The sequence below is a fragment of the Solea senegalensis genome, linkage group LG14 (assembly GCF_019176455.1).
Source record: "Solea senegalensis isolate Sse05_10M linkage group LG14, IFAPA_SoseM_1, whole genome shotgun sequence".
In the NCBI taxonomy this organism is placed as follows: domain Eukaryota; kingdom Metazoa; phylum Chordata; class Actinopteri; order Pleuronectiformes; family Soleidae; genus Solea; species Solea senegalensis.
Genome location: NC_058034.1, coordinates 17,068,374 through 17,095,407, shown reverse-complemented (window position 1 = coordinate 17,095,407; position 27,034 = coordinate 17,068,374). Strand labels below are relative to the sequence as shown.

General features: G+C 39.5%; 1 protein-coding gene across 1 annotated transcript in view; it reads left to right on the top strand.

Moving 5' to 3' along the window:
* The window catches only part of LOC122781082 (ephrin type-B receptor 1-like), a 97,094-nt gene that overhangs the window by 34,692 nt on the left and 35,368 nt on the right, over nt 1-27,034 (top strand). Inside the window, exons 3-9 of the mRNA XM_044044586.1 lie at nt 195-485; nt 1,120-1,338; nt 1,434-1,614; nt 13,322-13,477; nt 17,788-18,050; nt 19,206-19,281; nt 20,735-20,859. Coding sequence (XP_043900521.1) covers nt 195-485; nt 1,120-1,338; nt 1,434-1,614; nt 13,322-13,477; nt 17,788-18,050; nt 19,206-19,281; nt 20,735-20,859 — 1,311 coding nt within the window. The remainder of the gene's footprint in view (nt 1-194; nt 486-1,119; nt 1,339-1,433; nt 1,615-13,321; nt 13,478-17,787; nt 18,051-19,205; nt 19,282-20,734; nt 20,860-27,034) is intronic.

The following is a 27,034-nucleotide window of genomic DNA, read 5'->3' as shown; positions in this document are numbered from 1 at the left end:
CAGCACAGAACAAGGTAGATGAGAGGAAAAAAAATTAAATGAGGGAGGGGAGTAGGAGAGAGACAAAACAGGAGCAAGGGAGTGAGAAAGTTTAATTTGTGTCAGGTCTTGGTAAACCCATTAATCATTTTAGCCTCCTCTCTCCCCACTCATCTGTACCTCCTGCCCTTTCCTCGCACATGCACTTTCTCCAGTGGGAGGAGGTGAGTGGCTATGATGAGAACCTCAACACCATCAGGACGTACCAGGTGTGCAATGTGTTTGAGCCTAGCCAGAACAACTGGCTCCTCACGACGTATATCGACCGGCGGGCGGCGCAGCGCATCTACGTGGAAATCCGCTTCACTGTGCGTGACTGTGCCTCCATCCCCAGTGTCCTGGGCTCCTGCAAGGAGACTTTCAACCTCTACTACCTTGAGACCGACAGGACTGTGTCAGAGGGCATCAAAGGGGTGGAGTACTGGGCCAATGCACCTTTTCTTAAGGTAAAGCAACCAAAAATGATTGATTTTCAGTAGATTGCGAGGTATTTTCACTGTAAACTATACATGTTATATAGCAGAAGGAACACAATAAGTATTGGACCATATAATGCTATGTGTGATGCCAAGTGCTGCAGTATTTTGCATAATGATTACATATCACTCTCGCCTGAAAACTAATATCTCTAATCTTGGGTCATAAAGTTCCAGTACTTTGGCTTCTAAATAAACCCAGTGGATAATCTGAAATATTAATTGTCATAGAGCCGAGGCTGGGTTTGTATTTTCTAGCTCATTAAAAGTCATCAGGTTCATGATGTTCCTGGGACGGAAGCAATATGCTGGATCAGTTTTTATGCTTGGTGTAGCTCAGTCACCTATGCGGTTGTTTAATTCTCCAAACAGCCACCCCTGCTGCCATCATTGGGCTTCATTGGGATACGGAGCAAATTAAGACTAAATTCCACCATATAAAATGAAATGGTATGCGGTTACAGTGCAGTTAGTATTATAGAAGAGCCTCAAACATTATTCAGTGAATGTAAAATACACGAAGATTCCATAAAGGACAGGGGCAGAAGAACCTTGTCAGGAATGTTGTTGTTATTTGCTGTCCTTGTCTCTTTGTCTCTACCAGGTGGACACCATTGCAGCAGATGAGAGTTTCTCCCAGGTTGATTTTGGGGGGAGACTAATGAAGGTGAACACAGAAGTGCGGAGTTTTGGGCCACTGTCCAAAGGCAGAGGCTTTCACTTGGCCTTCCAGGATCTGGGTGCTTGCATGTCCCTTCTGGCTGTCAGAGTTTTCTACAAGAAATGCCCCAGCATCGTGCAGAACTTTGCGTTCTTCCCAGAGGTATGGACCGCTTGTTTGGAACACTGTGTTTCTGCATTGCATCAGAGCTGTCGTCAAAAAACATATAAACATTTAAATGTGCTGTTTTTGTGCAGACACTGACTGGAGCAGAATCCACCTCATTAGTCATCGCCAGAGGAAGCTGCATTCCCAACGCTGAGGAGGTGGACGTGCCCATAAAGCTTTACTGCAACGGAGATGGAGAGTGGATGGTTCCCATCGGCAGCTGCAGCTGCCGAGCAGGTTATGAACCAGACAATGGCAACGTGTGTCGAGGTAAATCTATATATTAATGACCCCATGCTACTTCAAACGGTACTATAGGAAAAAAAGAAAGGGAAAAAAAAAAAGAATCATGGTATAGTTGAGAGCAGGTGTGTCGACTGGATTAATTACTTTTTAAAGACCTCGCGGCTGACAAACCCTACAGCACTCCAAAGTCATATTATCTCGGAGTGTGAACTAACAAAGACAGTATGACAGCAAATCAATGTCGAGGAAACATGCTTCTAATAAACAACCATAGCAACCGTGCCTTTTCAGCAGCCAATATCTCACAGAAGCATGTCAGAGGTAACATTACAAATAAACCTGTAGGGAATATGAAATACAATCGATTATATGTATTTGTATATACATACTGTGTGTATATATGTGTATGTGTATATGTGTGTGTGTATATATATATATATACACATACATGTATACACACATACATATATGTATACAGTATATATATATATGTAAGCTTGTGGAGCCCTGAGACGTTTGAACAGAACAGTATTCCATTTATCTCTATTTCCACTTTTTCTTTTTTATATATATATTTGGCCTTTTTCCCCATTTCCTCTCTAAATTATTACCCATCATTACTTATTTTCCCTGGAGAGTCTCATCCAGTGTGTGTGTGTGGGCATATGACTGCGTGTGTGTGATGTATGTACATATGGTAAAATGATAACCGAGGCCGCCTCATCTCATGTTAATTAGTTTTGCGTGTTCCCGTTAGATAAGTCTAGTGCAAATTAGTCCCGGCCTGTCAGAGAGTGTCAGAGAAACAGGAGTATCAGATCAGGAAGGATGGAAGGAAGGAAAAAAGGAAGGAAAGAATTAAAAAGGACAAACCAAGGAGAGAGGTGAAAAAAAAGAAAAAGAGTGATAAAACAGAGCATAGACTAGACTGATTAATAGTATTCTATGAGACCAGTAAAATTCATTAAATGCACTGAAATGATAGCTTAGCCTTTTGGTGTCATTGTCTCTTTGCATTGAAAGTGAAGTTTGTGATGTTTGAGTGTGGAGGCATGATTCATGGTAGACAGTGATTATGTCTGACGTTATTATATTCATGTTATATTTCTTTGCTATGGGAATCTAGGTGGAGTTATGTTTCTTTCTTCTAGATGGCTGAATAAAAGTAGTCAGCTTATCAGTAGAGCTGAAACAATTACTCGATGAATCGATTGTTTATTCGATTACTAAATCAATTGTCATTTTGATAATCGATTAATCAGTTTGACACTTTTTTCATGATTAAAACTGATTGTTTTCAGAATATTTTCTTCGTTTATTTGCTCCATATAACAACAAAAATAATTAAAAGTGAATCATTTTGGTTTGTGGGCAAAACAAGACATTTGAGAACATCGTCATTTCTGGGTTTGACAAACATTTCTGAACATTTTTGAACGTTTTCTGACATGTTATGGACCAAATGATTACTTGATTGTGAAAATAATCGACAGATTAATCGATTATGAAAATAGTCGTTAGTTGCAGCTCTACTTCAGTTCCAGTGTGTAAGATTTAGTGGCATCTGATGGTGAGAATATAGACTGGAACAAATCTGTGACTCCTATACTCGCCACAGAACTACAGTGGCCTTCGCATACCAGAACAACGATAACCGAGCAGTTTTGTTTTAGAGCGAGTATACACTGATACGATATTTGTTCATATAATATGTTCATTGCTCAATATCCATAACACCACTTTCTTTCTTCTTCTTCTGTCTTTGTTCCGGCAGCTTTATTAACTTGCTCATCCCCAAAGTCCGCACTGCTTTCAGTCGTTCATCATTTCAGTTTTCTGCTGACTGGAAACATCTGCAACAGACACTAAAACTAAAAAAAAATTTAGTGAGGGCGACTGTTGCACCCGCTTTGAACCATTTTTATTCAACACGTGACTATTGTGAATGGTTTAACGTTGTTTGTCGTTGATGTTTCTCTGCTTGTGTGCCCCCTTGTTGTGCTGCGTCTTGCCCAGGTCGTCATTGTAAATGAGAATTGCTTCTCAACTGACTTAAATAAAGGTCAAATAAATAAATAAATAGTATGTTCCATTTCTGCAAAATAAAAAACAACTACTCTCTGTTCCGGTTACTGAATCTGAAAAATCCCCACTAAGTAGACTTGTTGTCGTTCATTATATGCTGTATATTAATAATCAGGAGTTGTCAGTCCTGACACAATGAAACCTCTCATCAGTTAAAAATGTGTAATTGTTGGCAGTTTGTCTTTGACCACATCACATACAAAAATAGAAGCAGTAGTGTGTGATGTATTAGTAGGAACACAGTAATGAAGTGAATTGCGGGGGAGTTCCACTGAGCGCCTTGTTCCTGGGGATGAGTCTAATTACTGGTGAGACTGTGTGACTGCACTCTGCTCACATTTTCACGTGGCGATGCTTCAGGTGATTAACTCACTTCTCGGTGTTTCCCCCTTATTTGCTCGAGTCAATCCTCTTGTGTGGGTCTTTTAAGTAATATGCATTATTTCTACATTTCTCTGTTGGGATTAGAGTTAATTCAGCGCATTGTCCTGCAGTACAACTTAATGATGTTACACTGGGGCCACAGGGTTGGTGTAGTGGTTAACAGCAAGAAGAGCCGGGTTCGGAACAAGGGCCTTACTGCATGGAGTTTGCATGTTCTACCCGTGTGTGCGTGGGTTTTCTCTGTGTTCTCCAGCTTCCTTCCACAGTTCAAAAACATGCAATATGGGATTAGGTAAATTGGACACTCTAAATTGACCGTGAGTGTGAGCATGGGTGGTTGTTTGTCTCTATGTGGCCCTGTGATAGACTGGCAACCTGTCCAGTAATCCAGTATTTGTATTGTTTCCCTAGAAACATTTAGTTTGGACTTTGAGGTGTTTTCAAATGGTGTCATGTGGAGTGTGCAGACTCAGCTGACATGACTTGACAGTTTCTCTGGTTCGATGTGTCCGTGCACCTGTGTGACACACTTAAGTCAAAGCCGTCTGTGCTTTAAACAGTGATTTAATGTGTCACGTGTGTCCCGTCTGTCTCTGCCGAGCTGGCACCTTTCTCATGTGCTCCTCTGCCAATCAGCTGATAACAACTTGGCAGAAAACTAGACTTATTATTGGAGCTCATATTTGTGCGTGTGTGTGTGTGTGTCAGGCTACAGATAAGGTGTTTATTTTGCACCAAACCAGGATGCTGTGCAAACCATCCAGCCAAAAAAAACACATCAAAGTACTGAGTGTACACGTCTGCATAAAGTCAAAAAGCATTAAAATTACCGACTTCAAACCACACCACACGACAAATATGAGTACTATCACTGAATACACACACAATACACAAACTACCCCTGCTGTGGACCTCAAAAAGAAAAGGCTTTTTAAAACCTGCAGCCATTTAACAGGCGTAAACATACACACACACGCACACAGATTCTTGTACAGCTGTCTTAGTGAGGACACTCATAGACATGATGCATTTCCTAGCCCTCTCTCTTTAGTCTCTAGCTTTTGTTTTTTTCTCGTGTTCCCATCTGTTCTTAGACTTCTTCCATTTTCTAAACTGCCTTAAGAGCTCTATCAATTTTCGCAAACCTATCCACACCAAGTCAGGGCCACATTACAGTGCAAAACATCTGTACTGAAATCTGTCACTTAGATATAGCGGGTTTAATTGACCTTTAATTCAAAATGCACCTGGGAGTTTAACTCAAGAAATGAATTGAACTAGTTGTACACATTATTATATTGTTGGTGCATGTATGTGATCAAATTGATGCAGTATAAAAAAAGAATTGGGGAAAAAAAAGTTCAAAGCCTAAGTCAGTGGCAGCAGGTGAGGGGGTGCAGTTTGTAAAGGTGATGTAACCATATATCACAAGTCGATGCCCAAACAGCCTGCTGCTGCATCTCTATTTACTGAAATTATTATACACATGATATTGTTTTCCACAACACGGCATAACTTCTACGTCAAAATTAAACTTGTATAGAAGTTAATAATCTGTTTAAGCCCAGTTTGTCAAATGGGATGATACCACTTTTTTGTGGCCGACAATCACATCACAAACTTGATTATCCACCGATACTGATATTCCAATACACTCATTTTAGACTACAGGTCTCAAACCACTTAATATCAAGTTATCATGAGTTGTTCCTGTATGTTTTAAAATTATTATTATTATTATTATTATTATTAATAATAATAATAATAATAATAATAATAATAATAATAATAATAGATTCATTTTTCATCATATATATGTTGATATTTTGAATTATTATCATTCCGTATCAAAACAAAGTTATTTTGAAGAAATATTTGTGAAATATCATGTCTTTTTCTCATAAAGTTGGACTTTTTTTTTCCACATGACCGGCCCCCTACTGACCAAACTAGACACTCAGTGGCTCCCAGGTCATTTGAGTTTGTAAACCCTGTTTTAGACCATTTATGAACATATTAAGCTGTTAACAACACACTGAGTCATTTCAAAGACCCAATTCTCCAACTGTGTAACAAATGTTGTTGTAGTAAACAGCCCAAACATGACTCAGCTAAAGTGCTTTTGCTTTGGATTGGATCGGATTTTACATTTTTATCTGTCCGATATCCAATCCAGTGATTATGACCAATGTCGGATAGAGATACTGACCGATGCAGATTCCCATCCTTATAAAAAAGTATAAACTGCAACAGTAGACTACGTTTGTGCATAAAATATCTGTCTATATTGATTTTTGTTAATATTATGCTGCTATTATTGACTTAAAGATTTAATAGTATTTTGAATATTGAATAGGTAAGTCAGATATTTACGAGATTTACATAAATAAATCTTATTTTAAGAATTAAGCACATTTTTTGGTGACACAAAAAGTCTCTGGGAATGACTGAGGTACGACAATGGAAACTGCAAAAACTCACTTTTAAGAATTTCCCACTGGCCTGGACTCTGTAAGAAAGGCTACGAGCTCTTTCTTGTCGTAGCATTTCTTTCAGGTTTCTCCTCCCAAACTGTCCTTTTTTTAGACTGAATTTCTGTCTCCCTCCCATTCTGTTCTCTGTTCCTCCTCCTTTCTTCTTTTTTCTCTCTCTCCCTCCCTCCCTCTTTCTCCTGCAAATCTCTCTGGCATGCCAATGTCAGCAAGTACGTCATCTCTCTGCAACTTAGGACAATACAGGACATTTTAAATTGACAATTTTACTGCAGATTATACAGTTTTACTCAACACATTCATAACATTTACCTTGCTCATTTAAAACTAAACTATTATAATATTACTCCATGGGGGCCCAGTGTGGAACCGGTGGGAACTTATTGATGAGCTGCCACTGGTCAATATTTCTGTCTATTGCTGATAGAAACACACAAACAAAATTCACATGCATTTTCTGTGTTAGCGGCAGTTTGAAATCTTTCGACAACTGGACATATGGAGAGAGAGAGAGAGAGCGAGAGGGAGAAGTAACTATACTGAGAGGTAATCAGACCTAACTAAGAGGGAGCAAGACTTGTTGCCATGGTGACACGCCCCATTTGTATGAGGAAGGTTGTTGAATAAATGACCTTGACGAGCCAGATGTCTCTCGCCGACACAAGCACAGTTGACACTGACATGCAACTTCAAAGAAATGTCAACGTCTGAGTGTAAAGGGAGCGAGAGAGTGACATAAAAAAAAAACCAGTCTTTCAAATGGAAATTTAGGAAAACTTTATGCAAAATTGCTGTTCTTTGCAAGAAAAGCAGCATTGGTCAACGTTTTAGTCCAGCTGGGTTAAAAAATCCCTTTAATGGAACCTTGCCTGTCACAGCTTTCTCTATGTTAGAGTACAGTAGAGTGGCAAAAAGGTCCAGGGACACTGGGGTTACACTGTCAAGCTTTTTAATCCCTAATCCCCACAGGGTTTACACACTCTGAAAGTGTCATGTATGCTTCCACTCTCATGCTTGTCGGATGGCTAAAAGCTCTCAGTCTACCTGTCTCCGTAGGCTGTCTCCTACTGTTTTTGTAGCTTTCTGAAACATTAGCTGTTTGGTGGCAGGTGACAGAGCTGGTAGGGTCCCAACTTGTTCAATTTGTCCAATTTGTCATACTTCACCCCTCTCTATTTTCGTACAGGAGCTCTAGTACTGGAGATTGTTCTTTGGTTGGTTAGCAGATGAGTAAAAAAAATGTCTCTCTTGTCAAGGAGCCAGCCTCTTGTCAATAACATATTCCTGTTTCAGTGAGGCTCAGCCACTAGTTCACCAATTATGTGGTTCCATATGTTTCCTCATTGAGATGGTATTGAACTGCACAGTCAGTTTATAGGCGACATTAGTGACACTGGACTTAATCTTCTCCCAGAGTTTCTTGAATGCACCCATAAATGCTGACAGTGGATTATATTATCGGCCTCCACAATGGAATGGGAAAATGTTGACCCCCGTTAAGACCCAGCAGATAACACTTTGTACCAGTCTGAACACTTTCCATTCTTAAGATCTGATCACAGACACCACTTCCTCAGCTTGACATCCGCTGACCAGTGGTACTTTCCCCCGCTTTTCTTCCACTCCATTCAATCTTCATGCATAATTTATCTGCAGCCACGGTCACAATATTAACACTGATTAATGCGAGGGAAGCTTTGATTCACTTGAGCTCCTCCAGTCTCTTTCTGTCACTCGCTTTTACACACACACACATGCTGACAGCAGACACAATCGGACTTGTTAAAGACAACATTTTGTTCCTGCAAAAAAATTAAGAGGTGGGGAAGCTGGATTTGATCGCATTTAAATCACAGGGGTGACGCATCCAGGACTTATCTCAGGTATGAACAGTCGTCCTTGTCACTATTTGTGATTAGATCACTGAGGATGGATATTGATACCAGGTCTGAACAGAATCAATATTAATCATTTTAATTGCGGTAGTAGTGGTTATAGCTTGGATTGTAGAGCTGGTGACCTGGGATCAGTTCCGCCCTGTGGTCATTTGTTGCGTGTCTGCTCCCCTGTCCTCAGAAAACGTTGAAAATGCCAGTGACAGTTGCAAAACACCTGATGGTCATCCTTTTATAGACAAAAACAGTGATTGTGTATTTAAGTCTAGAATCAATAAAGGTTTGTGGATTGCATTGTATTATAGATTTAAATGAACTAATCAAGTTGACCTGCTACCTTAATAAAAAGTTCAATTCAATTGGAGGGAGTGGTTTTAATTAATGAAATAGTCTATTTTCAGCCAGGGGTTAGGCCACAATCGCCACATACACCACAATAAATAACAAAGGCAAGGAAGAGTGATCTCCAGTGTTTGTAGTGTAAGAACCTCACTTTCTGCAAAGTCAAGGAACAACAGTTTCAAGGCGCAGTGAGTGCAATACTGATTTATTAGCTGTATGTTGCAGCTGAATATCCCTCACCTCGCCCCTCCGTGTTGAGTGTGCTGGAGAACCTGTGTAGCCTTCAGAAACTCCAAAGATGTTCAGTGTGACCATTGTGAGCTATTGTGAGAACAAGAGATAATGAAAAACATACTGCATACTCCATACAACTATATGACAGGGATCAGCAAGTAAGTGTGGTCGAGGGCCAATTTTTTTTTTAAAGCAATTGAATATTGGCGCCTCAAAGTGCCGTCTTCAGTCAGAAACGAAAACCCACATCTGCTGCCTCAATCGAACAACAATGTGGACGTTGTCTTTAATCACCAGCTTGTTACCAAGACAAATGCGTTAATATTTATTTGTACATCATTTCAATTTTAAGCCTTCTTTGAGCCCAACACATGCAAGTAGTTCTTTTAATCCCGAAACCTGGCTCTCTCCATGACAACAGCAGTGTTTTTTATTTTTCAAACCAAACATTAGTTTAGGTTAATTTTCAATTCTAGCAAAATAATTTGAAAAAAAGCTCTGAACTCGATATGAAATTATAATGTTTTTTGTGAAGATAAGCTAATAATGTAAGATCAGATTTGTTAAACCATCTGCCCGGGCCAGGTACTGATGCTGGCAGGCCAGTTGCTGACCACTGCCATATTATATGATGTTTTCATGTTCATTTCACTAAGGTATTCTAGGGTATATCCATGCACATATTGATGGTCACTATTTCTTGTCCCAAAAAACATGCGTCTCTTGAATTGTTAGTAATTTATGTCTTGGATTCAGTCCATGTCACAGTTTGGACAGTTTAGACTTTGTCTCTGACTTCTACCATTTATCTGTTTAACATTTGCACTTTGGTCATCTGCAGGGTAAAGTGAGCATTTATTACATAACAGAGAGTCTTCAAGATAAATCTGAAGTGGAAAACCATAGTATTTATAAAACCTCATTTTTGCTCTACCCCTTTTCCCCCTTAATTCCTATGTTTGAACCTTAAACATGCATGTTTTTCTGGAACATTGTTCTCATTTCACTTCACATATTTCAGATGCTTGATGTAATGTTTGATTTTTTGTTAAGTAAAATAATGCCATGACCTTTTTCTCCACTTCAGCCTGGAACTCGATGTAAGACCTTTCGAGAGTTCACCTGTCACATACTCTCAGGACCTGCTGTCAGTCTCAGAGCCAGTCCTGGTTCTGTTGTAAAAATGTCACTGTTGCTTCTGCAAATATTAGAGCTGTGATGGCTGAATTGTTTAATAACGATCCAATATTTACCAAAGTAGTGTTCACCTCTGCGGCTTCTATCCATATTTAATGTGTCTGTGTTGTTGTATGTATGTATTTATTTTCTATTTGATTTGTTTCACACAAATCATTTCTCTAGCATGAAATCAAACCGTTTATGTTACCGGTATGACGAGCAATTGCTGAGCCTTTTTTTACTTTCAGCTTCTAAAAATTCTACCAACTGCAGTTCGTCTTTTTATGAAACTGCGGTGTCATTTTGTCATGTCCTTTTCCACAGGAAACTTGAAAAGGAAGAAGTCCATCCTAGTAAAATAACATCACATAAAAAGACCTGCTTGTCCTTGATCAGCAGTGCTCCGACTAAAAATAATGCGCTACAATTTGTTCACTCCACCAACTGACTATAATCATGATTATAGTGAGTGTATAGGGAGGAATAGCGGGTAGCACTGTTGCCTTACAGAAAAAAGACCTGAGTTTGCGATCTCTTGTGTGAGCTGGATGTTTCCTGCCTTTTGCCCTATGTCAGTTGGGGTTGCCTCCAGTTCCCTATGACCCTCATGTGCAGGATAAAGTGGTAGAAAATGGATGGATGGATGGATGAATGAAAGGGGCATTGACACAACGTCCAACAAAGGTTGAGTGACCTTTTACTGTGGCCACTCTAAGGCGCTCCTGTGCAATATTCATGCTGTCTAATCGGCATCTTGATATGCCACACCTGTGAGGTGGGATGGATCATTTTGGCAAAGGAGAAGTGCTCACTAACACAGATTTAGACAGATTTGTGAACAATATTTGAGAGAAATGGTGATTTAGTGTATATAGTTTTAGATCTTTGAGTTTAGCTCATGAAAAATGGGCGCAAAAGCGTTAATATTACGACTTCCTCGTAATAGTAAGACTTTATTTTCATGATATTATTACTACTTTATTTTTTATAATTATCAAATTGAATGTATTATTAGAGCACCCATGTAATCAGGGGTAGCCTTTTCTACCAGCCATTTCCTCCTCCACAAGAGTCTGTGTGATTCTTTCTTTGAAATGCACTTGGTATCTTTCACAATCTCTTCAAAGTCCTGATGCTAATGTGGTGCTGATGTGTCAAAAAGGTTAGATATTTCTTTATTTGTGAAGCCTGAGATTTTGCTCGAATGAAAATTCCGATTTTAGTCGTCAAGGAGGATTTGGCCCCAATACTCCCTCATAATTTCTAAACCAGCCATAGTATTTAAGATGTGGTGTGGTTATTGAGCATTTGTACATGGCTCTTATTCTGACTTATAGTCTATTATTTATGTTGGAAAAATGTTTTTGAATTGGAGGTTGTGTATAGTGATTTGTTATGAGATTTTTTTTTAAATTTTCTGTCATTATCACATTATCAACAGCAAAAGGTTTTCACAAGGTTATTTTTATAACAATGTGCATGAAGTCAAGCAATTGCGAAAAAAAAAAAGGCCTTCACATAGCCAAGGAGAAACTGCTTGACCTTATATATTACAATATCTTTGCCTTTGTGGAGTGCTACAGAGACCTCCGCTCTACACGGACTGTGACTTTCATCACTGCTGCAATTCTTGTTCCACATGTACTGCAGTGCAAGTGATGAAGCTGCACAAAGAGGAGCTGAATAGCAAGATTGTGCTTTATGCTCAGCAGGCGATGTCCCTGAGTGAATAAAAGTTTGTGTGGTGTGGGTGGGGGAGGAGGAGGACATCATCTTTAACAATTCATGTTTACGTCTCGCGTCTGAAAGGATCATTCAGTGGAAATTAATGGGGGAAAAGCAACGCTGACCCAGATTAGGAAGCTGGAGAAATGAAGACGGTGTTGTGCACCACAGATAATGAGTGTGACACAGTTTTTTTGTGGACACATGCAAAAATGTTTTTTTTGTGCGTTATCTTATCGGAACAAGATTGTGATCTGCTGTCCCTCTAAAAAAAAAACCCAGTTTAGTGGTGAAGTGTCCTGATGAACTGAAGTTTACCAAGTGTTTTGCAATCACGACGGATAATTGACGCCCTAACGTCAAGCTATGAAAATCACATCTAACTCTTTACGTATCATCTGGGTAACACTTTACCCACGGTATAACAGAAATACCATCTTATTTCCAATGAACCCTTTAACAACCAACCCTCAAAAGGTTCAACTGGACTTTTTTTGCTTGTTTTATTTAGGAAAAACAGTGCAGTCGTCACATTTTGAGTTTTTGTCTCTCGATGTGCAAAAACAGGCCAATAAATGGAATCTATGCACAGATGTTCTTCCCATTCTCTCCTCTCTGTTGACAAAGACGCCGTTTCCCCGGTTTCCTGCAACAGCGGGAGGAAATTACCGTAATAACCACATTTGACGTTAGAGCCACAGCTAACGATTATATTTAGAAACGATTAATCTGATGAGTATTTTCTCTCAATTGATCGAGTTATTGTTTATTGTTGTTTAGTCCACAAACATAAATTATTCACTTTTAATGATTTCTTTGTTAGAAATCAGAAAATATTCACATTTAATAAGCTTAAACGATCAGCACTCTTGTTTTAATAATGAAAAAACCCTCAAATGGATAAATAATTTATCAAAATAGTTGACTATTCAGTTAGTTATCGATTATTCGAGTAATTGTTTCCGTAAAGTAATCAGTCGGAATTTTTCATATGGCACAAACTGTCGCGTAACTACGGCAATGCAAAGTGCGCTTGCACAAACGTGTCAGGTCAGCGATACGCTCGGTGTTAAAGGGTTACATTTCCCGTCTATTAACAATGATAATAGTGTAACAAAGAGATAAGACTACAGTGATTCCATGTTTTTTTCAAAGTAATATTCAGGATTGCTGTTGACTCTCATGAATGTAACACCTCACGATAAAACATTTTCTCTTATTTCCAGCCTATTACATAGTGATGACCACAGAAATAAGATGGCATTACCATAATATTACTTCCCGATTACAAATTGACAAAATTGTTACTGTACTGTAATATAACGTGTCGTGTGTGTGTTAGGTGCCAGTCGCTTATTGTGTATTGTTATTTATGCCCCAATCTTCTCTCCACAGCCTGTCCTCAGGGAACCTTTAAGTCGTTCCAGGGGGGAGGCTTATGTCAGCAATGTCCGCTCAACAGTCGCTCCACCATCGAGGCCGCCACCCTCTGTGGCTGTCGGAACGGCTATTACCGCGGAGACATGGACAAACCTGAGGACATGTGCACCAGTGAGTCTCTCTCTCTCCATTATTGAACAAACACACACATATAAACACAAGTATATAAGAGTAAGAGTATGATCCAGGGCTACTTTTATGACACATTTCAGTGCAGTGCAAAAAAAAAAAGCCCTCCATTAAACCATTAAATATCAATATCTGCTTTTTTAAAAAAGAATTTAGAATTCAGACTCTAATTTCATTCAGAGCAAGAGTGCTGCAGTGTTCCCAGGACTTGTTTGGGGATTTGGGGAGCAGTAAGTAATAACGCTGGCACATTGCTCAGACTTTCAATTGAAGCGAATTTGTGGTTAGTGTGTTGAAGAGACTGTATTGCTATTCAAGACGAGGCACAGTGTCAGAAAAAATTGCCGGCTCCCCCGTTCCACAGAGAGATGGTAAAAGTAGGTTGAAACATGAATCATTTTAGACTGTCGAGTGACTGTGTCGCTAGTCCTCAAGTGTGGAGCAGTGTGCGTGCGTGTGTGTGAACTATATGCACAGGTGTGTGTTAGTGTGTGTTTGCACACGTCCCGGTGACCTGGATAGAACAGGTTTTTCCACGAGATTGAAGAAGTCATTGGTTCATTCATAAGACTTTATTATTGTGTTATATTCCAACTTTAATAAGCTCTACTTTACATGTCTTAACCACACCAGTGCTGGTTTAAACTTCTATCTACATATTAAATCGCTTTCACACCTGTGATCCATTTGGGTCGGAGCAAAAATACAATTATTGTGTTGTTCCTCCCGTTCAATCAATGAATCAAGAGGTGAAAGTCATATATTCTGGAGAACTTTGTCGTTTTTTCTTGTGTTCATGTTTTGTGACGGTCACCCAGAGGAAGCGTTCACGATGAAGACGAGACCCACATTTATGCCATAAATTGTGACAGACGGGTAGAAACAATGTAAAAGTAGCATCTGCTGCAGTAATATTACAGTGCCGCTGTGATTAGTGTCTGGGTTTTCACTCGTATTTCACTCCAACCTGCTCAAATCAATGGTGTAAGAGAAAAATACACAACACACACAACTCTGTTGTAATTCTAGCCTTCACTTGATTTAAAAGAGGAAGAATGTCACATTTCAGATAAGGAGCATTCTCTGCTTTGGAAGGGTATTAGTGTATTAGGGCCACATGTAAAAAATAAATAAATAAAGGAAAGAAAAAATAAGTAAAACAGCATGAATTCTGAGACTAAAGTCAGATTCACAGAAAAGTCAGAATGCTGAGATTAAAGAAATGTCAGACTTCTGAGATTAAAGTGAGAATTGTGAGATTATGAAAAAGTCAGAATTCTGAGAAAAAAGTTTGAATCCTGAGAAAAAAGTCAGAATTCTGAGATTAAATAAAAAATCAGAATTCTCAGAAAAGTTCAGAATTTTGAGAATAAATTAAAAAAGTCTGAATTTCCAATATTAATGAAAAGTCAGAATTCTGAGATTAAAATCAATTCTGAGAAAAGTCTGAATTCTGACTTTTTTCTCAGAATTCTGACTTTTTCTTTAATCTCAGAATTGTTTGTTTCCGTATTGTTTTATTAACACTTCTGTACTCTGCTATCATTCATTGCTCCAGTTCTGTTTTTGTTCACAGCAAAAAAACAAATCAATCAAGAATTAACTTGAAAGCAGAAGGAGAGGCAGAGGCAACTTTTCTTGCAGCCTTGCTCCACTTTATTACCCCGGCCCGGTCTTTGATTGATAACTTTAACACATTCTTATACAACCAAAAAGCAAATGGTCAAGAATGAGTTAGAACTGAATTAAACACACCAGGTAGGGCGATGCATAATGAATGTTGACAAAGAGATCAATCTGGTATTTCCACAGAGGCAATAAGTGTAAATATAATCCAGGCTTAAAGGCCATTTCATGTCTTAGATTATGCAAAATATCATTGGAGCTACATGCTACCACATTCGTAATTACCTTTTTTACTGTTTGGGAATGACATTTTTTCTAATTATGTGGGGTTAACTTACTCTGACAACCTCAGTAAGCAGCAGCAAACTCTTCACATTCATGCTGACAAATGAAATATAAACTTTGCCAGCGAATAAGTTTTTGCAGAATTGCAGTTTTAATCCAAGGTCACAAATGCACAGCAGTGGAAAAAGTCGAGTGAGAACTTTCTGTACTCGAACTTATAATACAGGATATAAGATGGAGTCTCAGTTTATTTGTATTTGGTGTGAAGTCAATCAGATATAAAACCTGCATCAGTGAAACGGAAGAGTGAGCGCGCACACAGTGTGTGGATGGTTTTCCTGACAGAAAAATCTTTCCCACAGTTTGCCTCATGGCCTGTGTAGGTGTGGAAGCTGTGTGTCTTTGAACTGTGTACTTTTATATATGTCTGTATGTCAGACTGACACTGAAAAACAGTGCAGGTGCTTGTTGTTGTTGTTGTTGACTTCACCACACATTGTCTCCCTAACTCAGTGAAGTGGATGAAATGGCTTTTTATTGCCGTAGCAGTAAAAACGGTCAATTTGAGTTCATTAGCTCTTTTTAGTTCCCCCTGCATTTGCGTGTGTGTGTGCTCTGAGTGTCTGTGACTGTGGGAAATGATTTGTTTTGTTCTCCTCAGATAAAGATTGAGTGAATATCTGCATGTGTCTGTGGGCATATAATTGTGTATGCACAGCTTCTGACGGGTCCTGCCTCTCTCAGCTTGAACGTATAAGATCCTGCTGCTTAGACTTTCAACCCCCCACCGATGTGTTAGTGCGGATGCCTCAGCATGTGAGCCTCCGAGTGTCAGAGACACACACACATACACACACACACACACACACACACACACACACACACACACACACACACACACAAACCCTATATTCCACTGGGCCAACTCGGGCGTTTCTTATGACTCTGTGATCCACCGTGTTCCAAGGTTGAATATCCATCAACTGTTTTTGTTTCAACATGTCATGTACGAGTGTCTGTGATACGCCAAGGAGAAGTGAACCCACTAGGTTTAACCTTGTGAAAAACTGTGGGTGTGTGTTTTTAACACTCACTATCACACCCTAACCACCAGTTTCTCCTCAGATCAAATGGAGAGGAGAGGGAGAAGCAGCAAGGGAGTAATTGACTGACTGATGCACTGACTGCAAAAATGATAAAGGGACTGATTTTGACTTAAACGTAGAATTTTTACATCTGAACCAAGAAATCTGGTTGTGAAGTGTAATTTTCAGTGAAGACAACAACAAAAAAAGATAGAAGCTTAACTTTAAAGCTTCTATCACTCAAGTAGTCACTGGTCATTTTGAGAAGATCCAGACAAATTCACCTCCTTCTGGCTTTAACCTGAGTGTGCTGCCGTGTCCATGCTGTAATTTAGAAGAGAAATTTAAGTTTCACCCAAGGTGGGAATCATGGTCCAGGCTGCTTTTCTGCTGCAACTTCCAAGTGAAACAATCTGCTCATCAGCAGATTAATCATGTCTTTTCAAATTCTCCTACCATAGACCTACAGGATACCTGCTGGACCAGTATAATGATGCTGGTGGACCAGCTTAGACCACCATGGAGCAGTATGAAACGGCAAAGACCAGCATAATGATGCTGGTGGACCAGTGTAGACCAACATGGACCAGCGTAGACCGACCAGCATTTTGTTGTGTTTTGGTGCTGGTCCAGTATAATGTTAGCAGGGATATTCACTCATATTCACATTTGACAGGATTTAACCAACACATTTGATATTTTTTACCAAAGTAACTTAGGTGAAAGTTGCGGGCAGTACATCCCTATGAATTCTGGGGTAGTTAAGTGTATTTTTATACCCGACCTTTAGCCATGTGACACAAACCAAGCTAATGTTGGATGTTCCCCATGCTATGGGTGCTACGGTGTATGCTGATGGGAGGATGTACTGTAACAGATGGCTTTTACTGTGTGTAATAAATTGGATGGGATGTGATATGGTACACTCTCATCACACTTTTTATTAACTGTTGGTTAGTGAAACATTACATTAACTGAAACATTGCCAAACATGGTTTACTGCATCTGTATTAACCAAGTGCCAATCTGTGGATACAACGGCTCACTCCACTATAAAATGCCAGGCATCTTGTGATCATAAAAAAGTCGGCATGTAAGCCATTTTGAGGAGCCCTCGCCGTAATGAAGTCTGATTAAGTCCAGGTGTGCCACACTGATTCACTCTGAGTTTACCTGATTAATTTCTGTGTCGCTCTGGCATGGAGAGTCACAATGTTGTCACAAAGACCCTCTCTCTGGAAAACATGTACTTTCCGTGTCGGTTCCTCATTATCCTCCCGTCGTCTCTCTCCCCAGGTGTCCCCTCAGCTCCCCGCAACGTGGTGTCACTCGTCAACCAGACGTCGCTGCTGCTGGAGTGGCACACGCCACGTGACACGGGACACCGCTTTGACCTGTCCTACAACGTCCTGTGCCGCCGCTGCCACAGCAATGAGCGGCGGGCGTGTCAGCCGTGCGAGGACAGCGTGGTGTTCGCTCCGGGGAAGCGGATGTTAAAGGAAACGAGGGTTGAGATCAGTAAGCTGAGGGCTCACACGTCGTATACCTTCGACATACAGGTTGGTCCCCAGAGAGAGGGCTGCTTTTTGAATCTTAATTTAGTTTTTTTCACCCACATGTTAAAGGAATAGCACAGGAGAAAAGAAATCATTTCAGCAATGAACTTTCACCACTTATAGGGTTGAATGCTGTTTCTAAAAAGTTAGTTACTTGCTCACAGCTGGATTTATGCTTAATTCACACTGGGTACAGAGGACTCCACTGACCCCGAATTACAGATTTGTCTTTAGAACAGAATATAGCTACACACGTAACTGTGGGTTACCACATTTGCCAACATGGCAAAGCTCCATTTAGAAGCACTTTTTCCACTTTCTGAATGATACTTATGTAAGCAATGCACTTCCTGTTTTTATTATGATTATTTTTATTTGTTGTCTCAGTGACAATGCCATCCAGACGCCGATAAATCTGGTTCAATAGTGATCCACTGCTGTGCCGTCGGCCCAGTTTACCATCAGAGCTGGGTTGTCTAAGTCGAGATAACATGCTGTGTAATTGGTGATTTAACTTCAGTCTCCTTATGTAGCGTGTGCAGACTAATGGATCTGTTCAGTGGGTCTATTTATTAAAAATGACATTTTCATTAAACCGTATAGTTTAATGTCAGAGCAGGTATGGTGTGGCCTGGATTTGAGTTGATACATGACTGTTGTTTTCATCATCAGGGCTGGCTGTTATGGGATGAGCAGAATGAAAAATGACTGTTTTTGTACAGTGAGGATTATTATTGATCTTCAAAGTATTAGATGTCATTTTCTTGAAAATGAAGGCCTGTGCTTTTTAACTATGGCATTGAATTTCACTGATGATGTTCATGGTTACGTGTTTTTCCCAAACTCAAATTTGCCGCAATCCAAAGAAATATATATATATATATATATATACATACATATACACATACATATGGAGGAGGTGGGTGTTTGAGAAGTAAGCTCAACAACAAAGGAGCCGACGTTGGGAATGAACCGTCAATCCAGCCTCGACAAATTGCCCGCTTTTGTTTGATGATGTGCTGTGACTGATCAATACATTTATGATGCAACCTCTTGTCTACAGACAGTTGGTGATGGAAAGGTCTGGGTAAGGGGGGAGGACTAACCATTAATGTCTGCGGGGTTAAATAATGGACCATTACACTTTGTGTTCTACAGGCAATCAACGGCGTCTCCAACAAGAGCCCTTACCCCGCCCAGCAGTTGTCAATCAACATTACAACCAATCAGGCTGGTGAGTGCAGAGGCGTTGTAATTGTCCTTTGGTCATATTTAAGTATCTCTGTCCAGTATGTGTGCGTTTATGTGTGTGTAAGTAAGCATGCCCCGAGGTATGCTGGATTAAGTAAGGGAGGGACGGCTCGGGAGATAAAGGAAATTGAGCTTTTAATTCATAAAACATGCCATCTCTCCTTTCCTGTCTCTGTCTTTCCTGCACATTGTCTCCTTTATTTTCATCCACACTCCCTGCCCTCTCTTAATCTCTTGACAGTGCAATTCTTACACTATAAACTGAGTCGCTGCCAAAATGACTACTTTATAGAGACAGACTGGAGCGATATTTCCACGGCCATCCAAATTTAGATTTAAAAGCCACTTTTCTCATCACATCACACAGACACTACCTCTTCCACAGCGTCGTGGGCCAGGTCCTAATCAAAGCATAATACACTGTCATCTCACTGCCGTCCATGCACATTCGTTACAGCAGTCGGACACAGAAAGCTTACTTATCCCTGAAATCTTTTAGGACTCAACAAAATGGATTTATTTTCAGGTTGGCTGCACTCCAGGGTTGGGTTAAATTATGCAATGGGTTTTGTGCATGTTTCACGGTACCTAAGGATATGAAACTCATTCCATTTATGGAGAGTCATGTAACGAGTCAATTATGGCAATATTTAAAAAAAAAAACCCAGCCATTTTCAGGTTACAGCTGGCTTCTGCAGCACTACTTTAAGTGTATTTGGTCCTTTAGGTGAGCATTAACTGAAGATTGAGGCAGTCACAACATTAATGATGACTTGACTTTGTAACATTTGCACCGTCTTCTTACATTTGATGCTTTTACAAATTAGTATCAAGTCAAATATAAATTATATGTTCAAGAAAGCATCGCTTTGTGTTACCCTACAGAATTTGAAATACTTTATCAATCCTCAGGGGGAAAATTGAAATTGACAGCTTATACTAAGATACATACTAAGGTAATATTTAATTACATTAAATAAAAGAGAAACATAAAAAATATGATTTACAGTTAGGGCTGAAACAATTACTCGAATAAATTGGTTAGCACTTTGGATTTGAGTGTTATTTAAAGAATGATTTTTCACTGTCTTAGATTTGAACATTTTCTAGTTTCTTTGCTCCACATAAAGAAATCATTAAAAATGAAATATTTTGGTTTGTGGACATTTGAGAACATCATTTTCCAGGTTTGAAAACCGATAACATGTTTTTTTTTATGGACCAAAACAATTAATCAGGAAAATAATCGACAGATTAATCGATTATGAAAATAATCGTTACTTGCATAAAAACGTAAAATACAATCCAATCCAAAAATACTGTATATCACATACTTCACTATGCACATGACTGAATGCAGAATGCTTGCTAATCTTTTAACTGACTAATTTATTGTTTACTCTGTCTCTCTCTCACTCTCTGTGTTTTTTTAACAGCTCCCTCAGTCGTTCCCATAATGCACCAGGTGAGCTCAACGAGCCGCAGTTTCTCGTTGTCATGGCCACCTCCTGAACAGCCCAATGGAATTATCCTTGACTATGAGATACGCTACTATGACAAGGTAGAGTGGGATGATGAATGAGTTTGTCTTCGTTTGTGTGCCTGCTATTATTTTTATTCTTCTTTTGTCGGTCACGTCCTGTGATCCATTAGAGTTGATAAACCTGGTGAATCAATGTCCACTATGTCCAAGTCATTCATTATCAAGAGTCACAACAGTTCATTAATTACTCACAGATGCTGAATAAATGAGCCGAACAGAGGAGCAGGGAGCAGGGAAAATGGGGGGCTTCAAAATGGGGGCTTCAAACCCCCAACCACTCACTGTGGTGAGATAAAGAGGTTTTTATTTCACTTAAGGCAAAAAAATAAGATGGAAATCCTGACACCATTATCATAAGTTCCTGTGAGTGTGCTATAAGCTATGTTAACCATCAAATGGCTCCAGCAGCATAATAAACATTTCCATTATCCCTTTAACATTGAGCATATCGCAGACGACACATTTGCATAAGCAACAAGTTGCATCACCTTAATTACGCAAAGGTTTGTGCTATGGAAGAACTCCACTTTCTCAAAACCAACGTTTGGTTATTATGGTAATTTCACTCGCGCTGTTGCAGGAAGCCGGCAAATCAGAGTCTTGGTCACCTGAGAAGATAGTTGGAAAAACGCCTGTACATAAGTTTCCATTTTTTTGGCTTGACTCAAACAAATGTTTAGGTGTGTTCTACAGTGTTCTTTATTTTACATTGTTAATGCACTATTTTAACATGCAGTAAATTGCAAATAACTGCCAGATATTGGAAGTTTTTGTGGAAAAATGGGCAAAAACACATGCATTTTCTCGCCCTTATATAGTTAAAATAAGCACAAAAAAAGGTCCAGGCAGACATTTTGGGGCTTAGGTGTTGGAGGGCTAAAAGATTCTGCATTGTTGCAAAAATACATTCTAAACCAGAGCTGTCCAGATTTGATAATGTGAAGAATCCCTGTGACCAATGACCCCTTCAGACAGTTCTTTAAACCGTAAAACATACATACAAATGCACTTTGTTCTAAAAATATTTTATTTTCACTGTTACAATTATCATTTTTAACATACAGTACAAACATTAATATGTACTGGTATATAATCTAACAGTTATAAGCAAACCGCATTTAAAAGGGTAATACTATAAGATATGCAGTTGGTGAATGCATGTGTCTGTCTGTCAAACCCTGGTCTCTGGTTTCAGAGCACAATTCCTTAGACAGTGGGTGTCTCATGTAAATGTTCTGTCTCAGTCCGTCCCTGGCCATAAATAATGCATCATAAAACCGAAGCTGCGGGCCGCATAAAATCTGACCGGGCTTTTGACATAATCTGTTCTGAACGAGCTCGAAGTTGACCGGCTCAGTGGTGGAGTGGGTCATCTTCCAAACTGCAGGGTTGGGGTTCAATCCCCAGCTCTGCACGTCTACAAGACACTTAAAGCCAAATTTGCTGTCCTGGTGGCTGTGTGAGACGGTATGACGGATGCAATATAGAAGCAGCGGTGCATGTACAAATGTGTGTTTGTGAATGGGCAAAAATTGTAGTGCGAAGCATTTTAAATAGTCAAGACAAAAGCACAATATCAATATAGACAATTTACCATTAAAGGCATACCTTACTGATTTGCATTTAGCTTTGTATTACTAGAATAGAGGTAGGATTTTTGAAAATTTGTGCTTCCCAACCTCAGTTTCCCCAGAGTCGAGAAATATCTTCATTCTTTTCTTTGTTACATATGGTCCTGTTATCAAAGATGGCGGACACTGTTTACATTCTGCCAGTGACGTCCCGTCCCCCTACGAGTGGGTCTTAAAAGTGCAGAATTAGCGTTGCAGTTTCAAGGCTCGGACCAAGTGTCACTGGTGGGCACGTGACAAAAAAAAGAATGAAGATATTTCTCGACTCAGGGGAAACTGAGGTTGGGAAGCACAATTTATTAATTAATTAATCGGTGAAGTATTCCTTTAAGTAACAAAACCTGCCAATTTTTTAATAACTGTGTGGAATGCGTCAATATACATCCATTTAAATAGGAAAGGTTAGAGGGAAAGCTTGTACTTTAACAGGACGCCAGCCGAAATGCGCTAAACGTCGGCAGCTGGTGGCAGAAACCTGTCAACATGTTTATTTTATTTTACAGTAATTGATGTATATTCTCTCTCATTAATTATGCTAGATGTCTCTTAAATAATTCAGTTCATGTATCATCTTTTATATGGTGTGGTTTTTTACCCGCTATGTTATAATTTGTGTCATAATTTATGTTGGATGGATATTTCACGTTGCCCGTAGTCATACATCATGACCGTGATGAAGAGCTTATTTTTTTATTAAACTCTTGATGACATACATACAGCAAGAAATGAGCAGCCAGTCATTAAGGAAACTCAAGCAGTAGTTAATTCAAGGCAGTGACTCGTAAAACTTAAATAACACACAAACATCAGAAAGCTGAGGAAACAAATGATGGGGCAAAGTTTTATTTGTCTGCTAATTCTGGGCTTATTTTTCCACTCAGAGCGAAGCAAAACACATCACACTGTTGCTGTCCCGGTTGAATAATATGAGATATTTTTAGCAGGCTGCATACAGTGAAACGACACATTCTGTCGCTGTTTTATAGGAATATAATCACATCAGCAGCCCCATTGATGCCATGACATGGTTCTTCCAGCCCCGATACAGTTATTGACTATATCGTCTGAACATTTTATCGTCTGTGGGGAGAAATGTTAAAGACACCAATATTGCCGCAGGTTCAACTTTACTGCGCCTCACTGTTGGACTTCTAGTCTCTCTGTGGACCTCGGCGTGCGGAAAAGTCAGCACAAAACTAGACTCTGCTTCACAGTTTCCTTTATCTGCGAATGACAAAGGCTTCTCCTCCAGAGAGACAGACTCGAGGAAACATTACATCCATCCAAGGTCTGAATTTTCAGGATGTAGATATATACTAATAAAAAGTAAAAATACATATAGAGAAGTTCAGTTATACTCTAGTCAAACGATGAAAATGTGCGTTATCTTTCACATCTCATACAGCTGTGTTGAATGATACAAAACACTCGCAGGGTATGTCACTTTGCGATACATCGTCCACGATACTAATATCATGATACAACGATTCTGTGATAATCAATGTACTTTAGAACGCCTTAAGTTGTTAATTAAAATATCGATATTTGCCCTGGCGTACTGATTTGTCCTAGCCCTATCCAACACATTTACAAATGGGCAGCAAACAGTACAAGTACATATAACAATGGAACAATGCATAAAACATTTGAGCAAAGAATATACAATAAAAACAAGGAACAAGAGTTACAACATTAGGCTGAGTAAGATAAGGGTGATTGATATATAAACAATATAGACAGCATTACTGAAAACATAAGTTTGTTTTAGTTGGGAAAACAAAATAAAAATAAAATATCTCATCAGTAGCATAAAATATGTCCCAACTTCTCAGAGCTTCTACAGTCTTAAGACTTTTATTCAAAAGGCTCTACTTAAAAACAAGGAGAGTAAATCTGCTTGTGTGTGTTTGGTGTCAAAGCGCCCACCTCTTTTTCTTTTTTTTTTTCTGTGAGGATGTTGGACTGAAGCCTCCAGCTGTTCTGCAGTTGAACAAGGTCTTAAACCTGTACAAACCAGGACACTGAGGCACAAAACACTGCCAGAGCTCAGCGTTCAAAGAACCTTAAACCAGGGGCACAATTTAGAGCTTCTGATTCAGGAGTGAAACCTTGAAAACCTGATTCCTTTCCCATCAAAGGCTGCTGCTGCTGCTGCTGCTGCTGCTGTTGCTGCTGCTTTAGGAGACGAGACCACAACTCAAAGACAGGACAGAATCGTGGCTTTGTGTCTCATCTTCCTTCCTGTAATCCTTGAAGCAATGCCTTTTCTTTTTTCTTCAAGAAGTTAGATTAAAAGCCTCATTTCTTTTCTTTTCTTTTTTTTAAGCAAAGCCAGCAGCTGTAAAAACTGACTTTGACTGCAGTTGGATTAAAGACAAACAGCAAAGCACCTACAAGGGATTGTGTAAGATACACCACAAGTGCAACATGCCTCCTCATCCACAGCCCACATTTGATTCAGTGCCATCCCTTTTTTTTCCTGCACACAGCACTGAAGAAAATAGTTTTTTGTGGATACCACTGCGTTTCTCTGCACCATATCTTCCCTTTTATAATACATACCAACAGTGCATCGGTGCCTCCTTAGCTCAATGAAAGTCACAAAGTACAAGCAGAACAATGAACTTAAAATACTCCTGACCCTTGTCACCTTTCTTTCTTATCTATTCTCTTTGGAGAAAACACTCGGGTACAATGCTGAAGTCCATGAATCCAGAGCGCTCACGCACACTATCCAATTTTCCAGCACGGAAAATAATATATGGCTGTAATATTATTGTGCGGCACAAGAGGCGACGACGTGTGTGTGTGTGTGTGTTCCTGTGTGTTTTGTATTTTTTATTGCTACTCCAAAACCTGTGTGTATGTAAATCCCATGTAAATGTTCGACTCCTACAGTAACGCGAGTAATCATCATTATGCAAGCAAGCCTTCCAACCTTATCTGATGATACTATAGATAGATTGCCTTCAATTTTAACAAAAGTGAGACATAATATATGTACATGCGATCACGAACATTGCAGGAAATAGATTTTTAACGAGGTTATATGACGCCTTGCGTTCTCCCGTACAACTCGCATCCAGAAATGCTAATAAAAAATGTTGAATTTGCAGTATAATGGCAGCTGGATGGGAACGATTCTCATTACTGACTTTGTTTCAAAATAAAGTAATAAAACAACAATGTTTTAATGGCTCATTGAAGGTGATTCGTCTCCAATAAGAGGAGAGGATTTATGGATTTATAAGAAAACCTGAAAGCATTTTCATCATTTTCATCCAAGGAGATGTTTGCAGATTCTGCCGCGCTGAGCTTATTGCAATTACAACACTTTTTTTGATTGTCCTTGCCAGAAAGAAAATGCAATCTCTTTAAGTGCATTAAAAATGGAAAAATATAAAGGCTGGCGTAGTTGACCTGTTGTAACAAACCGTCTGACCGAAACCATCTGCTAAGCTGTACAGTAAAAAAAGGCACAAGATGACATAAATGATAGTGATATAATGAAACAAGAATAGTTCCCTATGAGGTTTGGTTGCTGCATCGGGGGGCGTAGGAGTGTTGCTCAGAAGCCACATTTTCCCAAGGTTTTCATTAACAGCCGAGTTCCACAGAAAGCAGACGAAGAAAGTTAAAGTTGAGACTCTGCCTCTCAGAGAGCAATTAGAGAGTAAGTCGAGGACACAGTGAGACGCGGTGCACTTGCTGCGAGATGCACTGTAGCTGCAGTCTGACAGTCACAGATAAAACTCTTACTTTGCCAAAAATCAGGGCAACAACTTTACTCTTTAGTCATTTTCAGCCGTTTCTTCTGCAGCACTTTATGCAATTATGACCACAACTAAAAGCTGACAGAGTGGTCTTTTCATTGTTTTCTTTCTTATCATTCTTCCTCCTTGATATACATCTTACAGAAGCAAGGTTTTACTATATGTTGCTCCGCAGAAGAGCCAACCACATAAAGTGACTAATTTTAGCTCATAGCTTCAAGCATAGCAGTCCCCGGGGAGCAGTTTGATAAGCCTTACCAGACAGCTGTACTGCACCTCCTTTTCTGGTATTGTCATTTCTCTACCTCCCTTCTCTTTCATTTTCCCCTCCATGCCCTCCCTTACCTCCTCCCACCCTCTTAGCCACTCTATAGATAATGAGGTTTTAATGCAGTAAATTTGATATGGCACAGGGAGGCAAGATTTTCTTTTTCTCCCCCCACTACTTTATCTCTGGCTACCAGACCTTCCCAGATGGGCTGTCCCCTAACCTCTTCTCTGTGACAAGTACAGAGCCAACCCCCCACACACACACCTCTCCAAATCCCACCCCTGACACCGAAACCCCCATTTCTGGGGCCATTTCAAATATAACTCTATTCCATTTTAACCCTATTTTCCTCACAGCTTTTAACACACTCTCCTCCTTATTATCGCAGCAGTATTAGTGGTAATCTTGGGTTTTGACGACATGCAAACTAAATACATTAAAATACACGTGATCTAGTCATTAGAGGAGTCTATTTAGGCAACTGCCACCTTTTGTAGTCATTCACATACTGTGTATAA